Consider the following 12,500-nt stretch of genomic DNA (forward strand, 5'->3'; position numbering starts at 1 on the left):
TTGCGCTGTCACACAGGTATGAACGCGGGACAACCCGCTCAGGCCATCACGGACAGTGACGAGGACTAAGCACGGTTCCGCAGGTGCATGAGGGTGGGCTAGAGAGGGTCGGGTTTTCTGCTTTCTGTTTTCTGTTCATGTTTGTGGTTGGGCTGGGGGGCTTCGCCAGGGCCAGCGATGCAGGGTGTGGTTTCCGCCAGAGAGCGGCCCCTGCTGGTCCTTTTGAGGGGGCTTGGTTAGCTTGCTTTATGCGCCCTAAGCGCCTTGCCTTCCCTCTGTTGTGGCCAGGGGTGCTGTTTGTGGCAGGGCGGCCTTGTATGTGTTTCTGGCCTTGGCGGGCGGTGTTTTCCTGGCGTGTGTTTTGGTCTGGTGTGTACGTGTGGTGTGGTGTGAAGGAGGCAGTTGTGTCTGCCCCTCTGAGGCTCCGCCCTAGCCTGCTGGCTGTTGTGCTTTCTTTTGGTGGAGAAGGCGTGAGCCTTGTGTCTCCGTGTCTCTTTTGTCTTGACCAGGACTGGGGCCTTATCCCCTGCTGTGTCAGGCGTGCCTAGGGGTGAGCGTGTGGAACGCGCTCACCCAACACTAGGGCTTGTCAGCCCTAGTCATCAGTGGCTTCGCCACTACCAAGTGTAATTATTCTCTCCCTCCCTCCCTCCCTCCCTCCCTCCCTCCCTCTGTGCTGGTGGTGTTGATAAACACCGGTTTTGGAGGGCGTTGTCTTGGCCTTCTTGGCCTTCTTGGCCCGGGACTTCTGGACTCTGGCCCGCGCCTTGCAGTTTTGCAGATGCCGCAGAGGCAGGTGATTTTGGCCGCCGAAATGGTGTCCTTGTGCGCCTGGGACAGCGGCTTGCCCTTGCGGGCCGCCAAACTGGCATCCTTGGCCGCCTGGGACAGCGGCTTGCCCTTGTGGGCCGCCGACATGGCGTCCTTGGTCGCCTGGGACAGCGGCTTGCCCTTGTGGGCCGCCGACATGGCGTCCTTGGTCGCCTGGGACAGCGGCTTGCCCTTTTTGGCCGCTGAAATGGCGTCCTTGGCCGCCTGGGACATCGGCTTGCCGTTGCCCTTGCCCTTGCCCTTGCCCTTGCGGGCCGCCGACATGGCGTCCTTGGCCGCCTGGGACAGCGTCCTGCCCTTGTTGGCACTGCCATAGGTGTTGCCAACGTTCCTCCTGGTGCTGGCCACTTGTGCCGTCGGCCGCTCAATCTCAATGGCGGCCAGACTGAAGGGCTGCCGCCGCTCCACAGACTTGGCCACGATGGCGCCCACGATGTCGTCGTAGGTGAGGTCGGTGCGGTAAACCGACACCACCAGCACACACGTGTTGCCCTCCACCGGCGCCACACGGTGCTTGTTGGGCAGGGACCCGGTGGTCGGGTCCATGATGTAGGCGGCCTCGTATGGAATGCACCTCTCCTCCTCGCCAGCCATGCGGAGGTGGATGGAGCCCGTGGAGCCCTCGTCGCTCAAACGGCCCGCCCTCGCCAATACGAAGGGGCGCGTAGTAGCGGGGGTTGTGCTCGCCGTTCCTGTCGGCGCGGGCCTCCCAAGCGAGCTGCGGCAGGAACGCCTCTACAACCTTGATGTTCAGGGCCACCAGCTGCTCGGCAATCGTGATGAGCGACGACATGGTGCCTAGAGCAGGGGGGGGGGTAGTTTCGACTGGGAAAGGCCCCATGTTCTAAAACGAAAGAGCTTGACGAGAGGACTCCAAATCCACTTTCAGAGTTTCAATCAGGGTAGTAATTGCAAAGTTATGGGCCCTCAAAGTTCAGGGTCGGTCGTCGGGGTTGGGGGTCCCCAAGGTTTCGTCACGCGGATGTGGGTGGGACTGCCAGATTTCGTCTCTGCGCCCTAAATGCCCCTCTAAACGCTCCGCCCATTAGCACAAGTACTAGCACACATTGACATGCACATACTAAAGCATTTGCAGAACGTTTGGCCACTGGAAAGCGGCCGCATGTCCGTCCACATCGGCATCGTAGTAGCGTGGAGCCCCACTCGAGCGTCTCTCACTGGTGTCATGGAGACTATGCGATCTGATGCTAACGTGTAACGGCCAAGGCTTCGTGTGGGTCATGGCGACAAGGCTGCCGCCGGCCATCGAGCGTGACATGAATCCCGGGATTCTTCCCGTGATCCCGGGAGAAAGTCGACCAATCTCTTCCGGCACACAATGCCAAACATCATATGTACAGCGCAATTGTAAGCTTAAGCGCACGCCCCGGTAGTCTGACAGAAAGGTCGGTGGTCGGCCATGGACACATGGACATGTGTGGCATGGCTGCCAGTCAAGTTGTGCCTCCAGCTGAACCGGAGGTATACTATTGTAGAGCTCGCCGAGAGCAGTCGATTGACACCGACCTGGCTAAAAACCAAAGGGTTTTGAGGGGGTTTTGAGGGGTTGCACGGTGGTGGGGGTCGGTCGGTCGGTCCGGAGGGGGGGTCGGGAGGTTTTGGGACATGGGGTCTGGAGGTTTAGTTCGTACCCCCCCCCTGCCTAGAGTGGTGTTTAGAGTGGTGTATTGGTGTCTAGAGTGATGGAGACAAAGCTTACAGCTAGGACAATGCATGGGACCCATGGGACACAATGGCCCTTTCGAGAGCTGCATTGCAGCGGAACCCCGAGCTTTAATAATACCCACTTGACCGGAGCTTTACTCTGAGCCGAGCTTAGTCCCCGCAGAGCCCAGGAACTCCAAACTTCGCGCTCCACGCCTCGTTACCATCGACACGAAACCCCAGCCTCCTCAAGCTTGTGCCAGAGCGCAGCGCCTGCCCTGCGCCTGTCCTAGTTACGCACCCAGTCGAATGTCTAACTGCCCACACGACCGAAGACTACAGTTCATTTCCTAACACTGTCAGCCGTGCTGCGAGGAGACACGACTTGGCGCACGAGCGCAGGGGTGATGCACCCCTGCACGAGCGCATTGTCCATCACCCCATGCCGCCCCCAGCCACGCGCAATCGAGCCGTAAATGGCCTCTTTAATTTATCTTCCCTTAAGGATCACGTACAACCCTTGAGAAACATACCCTATTGCTTTATCTATTGTAATCTGTATCCCTACCACCGTGATGTGCCGCCTGTCAGCACCCTAGCCAATCTTGCCCCAGTGCCCACACGTAGATGCGCCGTCCTTTTGTACATCAACTCTTGCAGCAGGAATTCCTTCCTCAAGTTGTGAGGTCTACTTTGCTTCCTTACAGCGCCCGCGCAAAGCAATCTTCACCTGTTCTATAGCCAAGTACAGTAACTAGTAAAGTGCGCTGTCGGCGATAGACACCATGCGCATCACCGGCTCGCCTGCCGCACAGCTAGCGCCGCTAGGCTTGAATGTTGCAACACGTGAGCCTTAGGCAGGCGCAAGGAACGCGTTACCGAAGCACGCGCACATGGCACTGCTCGGCAGGTCAGCCGTGCGTGCCGTGTCTGCATTCGTCATAGCCTGACAACGTAGGCCTGCGCAGCCTACCGGCGGGGCGTGTTGCCTTCCCAAAGCTCAGCCATAGGAGAGCCGCATGCGGCATGTAGCCACGAACATTACTGCCACAACTCGTAGTCTCACACACTGTACAAACGCTCTGCTCACATCGTGGCTGCCACGTCCAAGCCGCACACGCGCAATTTTATTGCTGCTTTGCTTGCGACGGACTGCTCTGTCGCAATGCAGCAGGCTACGCGGCACAACCTGGTTCATCGACCGCCATAAGGCAGCATCGGCAAGGCAAGGACCCCTAGCGCCGGTGCTCGCCCCAGGCCGCGGCCGCCACATACCGTGCAACGCTAATGCCACGGAATCGCATTGCCCTGATGCATGAGCCTGGCTGCCCGCCTGCTGCCTGCCCTGCACGGGCGCATGCTCGCTCCAGAGGCTGCCGCCGCCGCCGCCTGGCTGCCATGCCTGCAACTCCAGGGGCTGCCCGCCGCCGCCGGCTGCCATGCCCGGGGCTCCGGCGCCGAGGTTTCGCAGCCTCCCCTACCTGCCATGCCCGCCGCCGCCGGCTGCCATGCCTGCAACTCCAGCGGCTGCCGCCGCCGCCGCCTGGCTGCTGCCCCAGCTGCTGCGGCAGCAGCACCGACGCAAATGCCCGGCAGCTTCCCCTAGCTGCCATGCCCGCAGCTCCGACGCCAATGCCCGGCAGCTTCCCCCAGCTGCGGCGGCAGCAGCTCCCGCCATGCTGCTGCAGCTCCCGCCAGCTGCTACAGCGGCCCTGGCCCGCCGCCGTACGCCCGTACGCCGACGTACCAGGCGTACGAATCCTGCATTAGTCACGACGCCCAGCCAGTGCCGGCCTGGGAACGCTACCAAGCTTAGCTCCCGTACCCGCCACCGTAACCGCCGTAGCCGTTGCCGTAACCGCCGTACGGCGCGCCGCCACCGTAGCCCTGTGCCGGTGCGGCGGTGTGGGCGGGCGCCTGCGGCGGCGGCTGGTACGGCAGGTGTGGGGTGGGGGCGTACGGGCCGGCTGCTCCGTATTGCAGCTGCTGCGGCTGTGGCTGCGGTTGTTGCGGCGGTGGCTCGGCGTAGGGCGGGCACGTCGAGCTGCCTGGGGGGTAGGAGGAGTAGGCCGGTGGCCAGGGGTTGTACTCCGGCGGCTGGCCTTGCACCTGTACCTGCTGCTGCTGCAGCGGCTGCTGCTGCGGCGGCGGCTGCGGCGGCGGGTGTTGCTGCGGCTGCAGGGGCGGCGGCGGCTGGTGCTGGTACTGCTGCGGTGGCAGGAAAAAGCCGTAGGGCGCTGCGGCGTGCCATGCCGCGTACGGGTCGGCATGTGGCTGCGGCTGTGGCTGTGGCTGTGGCTGTAGCTCTGGTTGTGGTTGTAGCTGTGGCTGTAGCTGTAGCTGTGGCTGTGGTGGGTAGTAGCCGGCCGTGAGCAGCACCGCGCCCTGAGGTGGCCCTACCGGTGGTGGGTGCTGCAGGAGCACCCGCGGGCCGTGCGGCTGAGGCGGCGGCGGCCCGCCGGCCACCATGGGCAGGAGCTGCGGTCCCTGTTGTTGCTGCTGCTGCTGCTGCTGCTGCTGCTGATGGTATCCAGCAGGCGGCGCGCCCCACGCCGGATGCGCCTGGGATTGGTACTGGGGCAGGGGCTGGTGTTGTTGGGGTTGTTGGGGTTGTTGGGGCTGGGGTTGTTGGTGTTGTTGGGGTGGCTGCCATGGCGCGCCCGGCCCCGCCGCAGCGCCCACGTCTACCCCGTCAGAGCCCAGCTGCAGGAACCCTTGCGGCATCGACTCCACACCCGACAGCCACGGCGGCTGCCGCTGCTGCTGCTGCTGCGGTTGGTGCTGCGGCTGCTGCGGTGGGTAATGCGGCTGCTGCGGCTGCTGCAGATGCATCTGCGGCTGCTGCGGTGGGTATTGCGGCTGCTGCGGCTGCTGCGGCTTCTGCAGCTGCTGCGGTGGGTATTGCGGCTGGTACTGAGGCGGAAGCCGAGACGCCTGCATGTGCTCTTGCTGCTGGGGGTACGGCTGCTGTTGTTGCTGCTGTTGCTGCTGCTGCTGCTGCTGAGGCTGCTGCTGCTGTTGGTGCTGTTGCAGCTGTTGATGCTGATGTTGGTGCTGTTGCGGAGGCGGCAGCGCATGCTGCGACTGCTGCTCTTGGGGCAGGGATGGCTGCGACGACTCTTGTTGCGACTGCGGCAGGGGTGGCTGCGGCGACGCCTGCTGTTGTTGCGGCAGGGGTGGTAGCGGCGACTCTTGTTGCGACTGCGGTAGGGGTGGCAGCGGCGAGCGCTGCTGTGACTGCGGCAGGGGTGGCAGCGGCGACGGCTGCTCTGACTGCGACAGGGGTGGCTGCTGCGACGATTGCTGCGACTGTGGCAGGGGCGGCAGCGGCGACGGCTGCTGTGACTGCGGCAGGGGTGGCTGCGACGACTCTTGTTGCGACTGCGGCAGGGGCGGCAGCGGCGACGGCTGCTCTGACTGCGGCAGGGGTGGCTGCTGCGACGATTGCTGCGACTGTGGCAGGGGCGGCAGCGGCGACGGCTGTGACTGCGGCAGGGGTGGCTGCTGCGACGGTTGCTCTGACTGCGGCAGGGGTGGCGCACCCGACGCAGCTGCCGTGGTTGCCGCTTCTTCTGCCGCTGGACCCAACGCCGGAGCCGGAGTCAGATCTCGTGCGGCCCCTGCGGTCGGCTCCGCCCGCCCAGAAGCCGATTCCAACTCCGTCTGGGGGCTCAAGTCCTTCTGGGGGCTCAAGTCCTTCTGGGGGCTCAAGTCCTTCTGGGGGCTCAAGTCCTTCTGGGGGCTCAAGTCCTTTTGGGGGCTCAAGTCCTTCTGGGGGCTCAAGTCCGCGTCCACGTCCGTGCCTGCTTCTGTGTCAATGTCCATGTCTGCCGAGTCCCCAGCCAGGTCGGCAAGATGTGGGTCGACGCCGTCGCCCGCGGCGGCGGCAGGCCCTACAGCGGCGTCGCCAGCAGCTCCGGCGTCGCCTCGCGCGGGCGCTGCTGCGTCGCCGACAGCAGCCTCCGCCAGGGCACAAGCAGCGGCGCCCGCTCGTGGAGACGCCGCCGCGCCCAGTGCTGCTGTGTCCGGGGCCGCGGCGGCCGAGCTACCGGCTTGGGCGGCGGCCGAGCTACCGGCTTGGGCGGCGGCTGGGGCCGCCGGCAGCTCCGTTGCTTCAACATGGCCGCATTGCGCCGGGGTCGCGGCGCCAGCACCAGCAGCAGCACCAGCATCAGCATCAGCACCAGCACCAGCACCAGCACCAGCGCCAGCACCAGCACCAGCACCAGCAGGAGCAACGGCAGCCAGGGCATCAGCTCCAGCCGCCTTCGCAGGCGCCACGGCTGAAGCAGCCGCTTCCGCAGGGCTAGCACTGAACGCCGAAGCCGCCTCAGCCGCCTCTAGGCCCTCCTGATCTTGGCGCAACACCGGCACCGCACCCGACAGAAGAGCTGCTACAGCCGCGGTGGGCCCCCGGGGCGCCGCTGCCGTGCTTGCTACAGCCGCCATTGGGCCTAGGAACGCCGCCGTGCCGCCTGCTACAGCCGCTGCCGCCGCCGCTGCCGCCGCCGTGGGTGAGGCAGGGTCCATGGCTTGCGGGGTTGGCGGCGCCATGAGCGGCAGAGGAGCGGCATGGGCCACGTCCGAGCCTGTAGCGGCAGCAGCAGTGGCACTGGCAGTAGCAGCAGCAGCAGCAGTAGCTCCAGATGCTGCTACAGCCTGTGCATCTGCTGACACGGGCTTGGCTCCGCCACCAGCCGCTGGCACCGCCGTGTGCTCTGGTGCCGCCGCCGCCGCCGCCGCATCCGCCTTGGAGGCCGCTGTTGGGGCGGGTGTCCCTGCCGCCGCCTCACCTCCTGTGTGCTTCAGCGGCGCGTCTGCTGGCGCTGCAGTGTGGGCCCCTGCCGTGGCTTTTACTCGAGCTACTGCCGTGGCCTCTGCCGTGGCTACTGCCATGGCTACTGCCACCTGTCCCTCCATCGCTGATGGCGGGATTGCCGCCGGAGCTGCTGCCTCGGCTGCTGCCTCGGCTGCCGCCTTTGCGCCCCCAGAGCCGCCGCCCACACCGCCTCTGACGTCGTCACGGCAGGGGCCGTCGCACGACGCCGACACACCGTCTTCTGCTACTGCCAGCCCAGGCAATGCTGCTGCTGCGGCTGCGGCTGCTGGTGCTACTGCCGGTGCACTGGCTGCTGCTACTGCCGAGTCGGGTGCCGGTGCGGCGGCGCCTGACACAGCGGTAGGAGCCGCGCTTATGTCGCCCGCACCGGGACCGGCACCGCCCGCCCCGTTGGCAGCGCCAGCAGCGCCGGTGCCGCTTTGTTCGCCTGTTCCGCTTTGCTCGCCAGTGCCGCTCTGTTCGCGGGTGCCGCTCTGTTCACGGGTGCCGCTCTGTTCGCGGGTGCCGCTTTGGAGCGCCGTCGCACCGCTGGTGCCCGCTGCGACATCTGCAACGGCGGCGGTGCCGATGGCAGAAGCACCAGCGGCACCCCCCGTCGCTGCGGCAGCAGTAGCAGCGGCAGCAGTAGCAGCAGCAGTAGGAGCAGCGGCAGCAAAAGCAACAGTAGAACCAGCAGCCGCAGTTGCGGCAGCCTCAGCTGCAGTGGCTGCCGACGCGGCCGCGGTGCCGCTGCTGCTTCTCCGTCGCCGATGCCGCAACGGCGCCCCGTCCGCTTCCGCGCCCGCCACTCCTGCTCCTGCCCCCGCCGCCGCCGCCGCCCCCGCTGCCACCGCCGCTGCCGCCGCCACAGACCCACTGCCCCTCCCGACAAGCGGGACACCGGTACCGCCGGCACCGCCGCCGCCGCCACTTGCGCCGCCGGCGCCACCGGCGGCGCCGAAGCTGCCGCTGCCCCTGCTGCTGAGCCCCGGCGGCTCCAGCGACACGAGCACCAGCAGCGCCTCGCCGGCCAGGAAGCGGCTGCGCTGGGGGTCGGGCAGGCAGGGCGCCAGGCGCTGCGTGCACGAACAAGGAAGCGGCGGAGCGGGGCGGGTTGCTTTTATAAAGAGCGGGGGTTACTTTTGTAACGAGCTAGAAGAAATGGGAAATGGTAGAGGGCAGGAAACCTTGAGGGAACAGCAAATGTTACCGACAATGTCAATCAGCGTCTGGGTGTGTGTATGTGTGCATGTATGCACGCACACGGAAGTAGAGGAGGGGCGCTGTTCATGTGAAGAACGGATTCATTAAGTTGCAAATATGGAGTGCTGGGGGAGGGGTTAGAAGATGGCGAGCCCCGGAATGGAGCAGCATGCGGCACACAATCGAAACCGTTACCCGGGCGGGAGCCATGCTGTGTGCTGTGTGTGTATGGGCACGTGTGTGTATTGCCACGTGTGTGTATTGGCACGCACCTGGCACGCCCATGTGTTGGAGGCCGCTAGCAGGTACATGGTCAGCCTGCATGAAGGGGTTAAAATGTCCGGATAAGTGAGGACAACGAACCGTGTGTGCATACAAGTTGAGAAGGGGCCGACAAATTCAACGTATTGAAGCACGACGGCCTGCGAGTCCGCAACCCGGCAGCCTGCTTGCCGCCCATCTATGCAATGTGCAGCCCATGCAATGTGCAGCAGCCCCCAACAGCCCCGCCCCCCCCCCCCGCGCACGAGCACGAGTAGCCCGCGCACGAGTGACTCACGAGTAGCCAGCGAGGACGCCGCCGCTCTGCGCATGCACCCGCACCGAGAACTCGCCCACACGCATGTTGCCGCCGCCGCCGCCGCCGAAGCCGCCGCCGCCCGCGCCGCCGCTGGGGCTCGGCAGCAGCCCGGCGGCAAGCGCGCTGCTGCCGCCGGAGCTCTTGAGCGGGCTGTGCGACGGGCTGGAGGGCGTGTCACCCGCCGGTACGGCTGCGGCGGCGGCGGCGTCGGCTGTGGCGGCGGCGGGTGCGAACCAGCCCACCTTGGTTCCGAAGTCCACAAGCCTGGGGTGCGTGCGTCCGTCAATCAGCAGCACGTCAGTAGCTTGTTAGCAGCACGTGCGATATCGGCAAGTTAGTACACGTGAACACCCTTCCCCAGCTAGCCGCAGCCACAGCCACAGCCACAGCCACAGCCGCACGTTCAAAGCCGCTGGCCATCCGCGTCACGGTGGCAGCTACTGCCCCCCTACACCCCATCCCCAGCCGCCCCTCCCTCGCAGCCGCTAGCCGCTCCTCCCTCCACCCTAGCGCCTCTGCCTGTGCTCCGCTCGTTTAGCTTGGTTTGGTTAAGTTTGGGCTGGCATTTGCAACCCTACACACACACACACACGCACACGCACACGCACACGCACATGCACGCACGCACGCACGCACACACACGCACACACACACGCACACACACACACACACACACACACACACACGCACGCACGCACGCACGCACGCACACACACGCACACACACACGCACACACACACACACACACACACACATACACACACACGCACGCACCTGTCCATCTCGGACCGCTGCTCGAACTCCAGCAGCCCCAGCTGCGGCACCCGGTAGGCGTAGCCCAGGTAGGCGTCCATGTCGCACACACGAGCGCGCGGCTGCAGCGGGGCAGGCAGGCAGGCAGGCAGGCAGGCAGGCAGGGAGGGAGGGGGAGGGAGGATGTGGGAGGGCGGGGGTGGGAGGCAGGGGGGGGGAGGCAGGCAGGGAGGCAGCGGGAGGGGGAAGGAGGCAGGGGGAGGGGAGGGGTTTTAGGGGAAGTGCCGTGCATCGGTCGGCGTGCCTTCACACGAGGCGGTCTGGGGTACTGTCAGAGCAAGTTCCTGAGGGACACGGCCCGATGAGGAAACCAGCACCGGCAAGGATTCAAGGGAAAACAGTCACGTCATTCCTCACGTACGTTGTGTTTGGCGCTCTGCTCAAAGATGGCAATCTTCTTCAGCGCTGCCAGCGCGGACAGGCTCGCCACCGCGCCCACGCCCGTGCCGGCAGTAGCAGCGCTGCTGCCGCCGGTGCCGCCGGCAGTAGCAGCGCTATCCAGCGGTGACGCCCAGAGTACAGCAGAGCTGAGGAGCGTGGTGACGGTACGGTCCGTTCCCCGGATCTCCAAACCGCCACGCCACGCCGGCCCGGCTGCCGCTGGTGCTGATGCCGCTGGCGCCGCGCCTGGCCCCGCCCCCGCCCCCGGCCCCGGCCTCGCCCCCGCCCCCGGCCCCGACCAAGCCTCAAGCGGCTGTAGCGGCTGTAGCGGCTGTAGCGGCTGCTGCAGCAGTGCCAGGTAGTGCTGGATGACGTCTATGTCGGAGGGCAGGCGCTCGCCCGCAGCCTGCAGGGCGGCGGCGGCGGCCTGCGGAGCGGCGGCAGGGCGGCAGCATGGGGGTGGTGGCATGGGCGGTTGAACCGGCAGTTGCGTTGGGGGTTGGATCGGGGTTGCATGAGGGGCTGCAGGGCAATGGGCGGGTCTGTCGGATGGGATGACAACGGCAGCGGGGCTGCCAACAACTCCTCCTTTGCCTCGCGATCCAACCCAACCCAACTGAACCCAACCCAACCCAACCCAACCCCATTGAATTACAGCCCAGCGCCGCCCGGCTTCTCACCTCCACCGCCGCCTCCATGCCTGCCGTCCTGGCCGCCAGCTGCGGCCCGCCCGCCGCCAGCGCCCCCTCCACCACCTCGGTGGTGGTGGGGTTGATCGCGCCGCGGTCGTCCAGCAGTCGCAGCAGCGCCACCCGCACATCCACATACCGCAGCTGCGCGCGCGTGTGTGTAGATGTGTGTGTGTGTAGATGTGTTTAAAAGAAAAGGGAACGAAGCCAGCCCAGACGGCGGTGTAGGTGTGTGTGTGTGTGTGTGTGTGTGTGTGTGTGTGTGTGTAGATGTGTGCGTGTGGTTTTGCTGTTGGAAACGCGCATGTCGAAACCAAGACGCGCGTGTAGCTATGCGTATTGTGAGCGCAAGGACAAGGGAATAAAACGGTAGCACAGTGCTTCGCTATGTGCTGCATTTCATCAAGGCACACATGAACAACGGGTCAACACCGTGTGACGCGCCCGGGGGGTTATAGAACACAAGGAAAAAAACAGGCCAGGGCTGTGCGATCCGATATGATGCGGCGCGATGCCCTGCGACGCCGTGTATGCTCAGCACACACCCAGCAGCAGCAGTAGCCCAGCGCGCACATACACACACTCACACACACGTGCATCACACACGCATACACACAATCTACGTGTCTGCGCGTTCCCTATCTCGTGTTACTATGTCAACACACATTCTACAGACATGCAAGCTCCCCACCCCACCTGCAGTGCTGAGAAGTGGCGAGGCCGCAGGTGTGGGGGCAGCGGCACCGGCAGCGGCGCCGGCCCAGTCGGCCCACCCTGCTCCGGCGGTGCCGCTGCTGGCGCTACCGCTGCCGCTGCCCCTGCTGCTGCCCCTCCGCCTGCCCCTGCCCATCGACCTGCACCTGCCGCCGCGGGTGCCCCTGCTGCCCCTGCGGATGCCGCTGCCGCTGCGGTGGCGAAGGGCGACGGCTGCAGAGGGTATGCTGGGTGAGGAGGCGGGCCGGTGTGCGGATGCGGGTGCGGGTGCGGGTATGGTTGAGGGCGGTGTGGATATGCGTTGTGCTGTGGAACGTGGATGTACGGGGCGTGCGTGTGTGCCTGCTGTGCCTGCTGTGGCTGCTGCTGCACGTGCGGCGCGTGCTGCGGCCCGTGAGCGGTCGGCGGACCCATCATCGTCACATATGGCTGCGGCTGCTGTGGCTGCTGCGGCGGTGGGCCTGTGACTTGGTGAAGCGACATCACTGGCACGTACCCGCCCCCCGCCAGCTCCACGCCCCCGCCCGCCGCCGCCGACGCTGCCACTGCCGCCGCCGGATGCGGCTGGCCGCCGCCGCCGCCGTACACTGATGGTTGGCCGGTTTGCATGAAAGGTTGCTGCGGCCCTGTGTACGGCAATGGCTGCTGCTGTGGCGGCGCCTGCTGCCAACCGCTGCTGTCCTGGCGTCGCTGGTCAAGTCGCGGATCGCCACCGCAACCGCCGCCGCCGCCGCCACCATCGCGGCCGCCATTGCGGCCGCCGTACCCGCGGCCCTCCTTCTCGCCGCCGCCGCCGTAACCCTCG

The 12,500-nt window shown here is 65.8% G+C and overlaps 2 protein-coding genes across 2 annotated transcripts in view; both read right to left on the minus strand.

The window, feature by feature from the left end:
- Positions 1–491: 491 nt before the first annotated feature.
- Positions 492–1,727, minus strand: CHLRE_05g248700v5 (uncharacterized protein). The gene is made up of 2 exons (XM_043062559.1): positions 767–1,727; positions 492–544 (listed from the first exon to the last, which is right to left on the minus strand). Exons 1-2 carry the CDS (start codon positions 1,423–1,425, stop codon positions 535–537), a joined length of 669 nt encoding a protein of 222 aa, XP_042924590.1. The 5' UTR covers positions 1,426–1,727; the 3' UTR covers positions 492–534.
- An 808-nt stretch (positions 1,728–2,535) lies between these two features.
- The window catches only part of CHLRE_05g248650v5 (uncharacterized protein), a 14,832-nt gene continuing 4,867 nt past the window's right edge, over positions 2,536–12,500 (minus strand). The window contains exons 6-12 of the mRNA XM_043062558.1: positions 11,678–12,500; positions 10,973–11,125; positions 10,273–10,719; positions 9,873–9,973; positions 9,078–9,362; positions 8,791–8,836; positions 2,536–8,391 (exon numbers count right to left, since the gene is read on the minus strand). The exon at positions 11,678–12,500 is cut by the window's right edge and continues 344 nt beyond it. Coding sequence (XP_042924591.1) covers positions 4,309–8,391; positions 8,791–8,836; positions 9,078–9,362; positions 9,873–9,973; positions 10,273–10,719; positions 10,973–11,125; positions 11,678–12,500 — 5,938 coding nt within the window. The 3' untranslated portion in view covers positions 2,536–4,308. The remainder of the gene's footprint in view (positions 8,392–8,790; positions 8,837–9,077; positions 9,363–9,872; positions 9,974–10,272; positions 10,720–10,972; positions 11,126–11,677) is intronic.

Source organism: Chlamydomonas reinhardtii, chromosome 5 (genome assembly GCF_000002595.2).
Source record: "Chlamydomonas reinhardtii strain CC-503 cw92 mt+ chromosome 5, whole genome shotgun sequence".
NCBI classification, from domain to species: domain Eukaryota; kingdom Viridiplantae; phylum Chlorophyta; class Chlorophyceae; order Chlamydomonadales; family Chlamydomonadaceae; genus Chlamydomonas; species Chlamydomonas reinhardtii.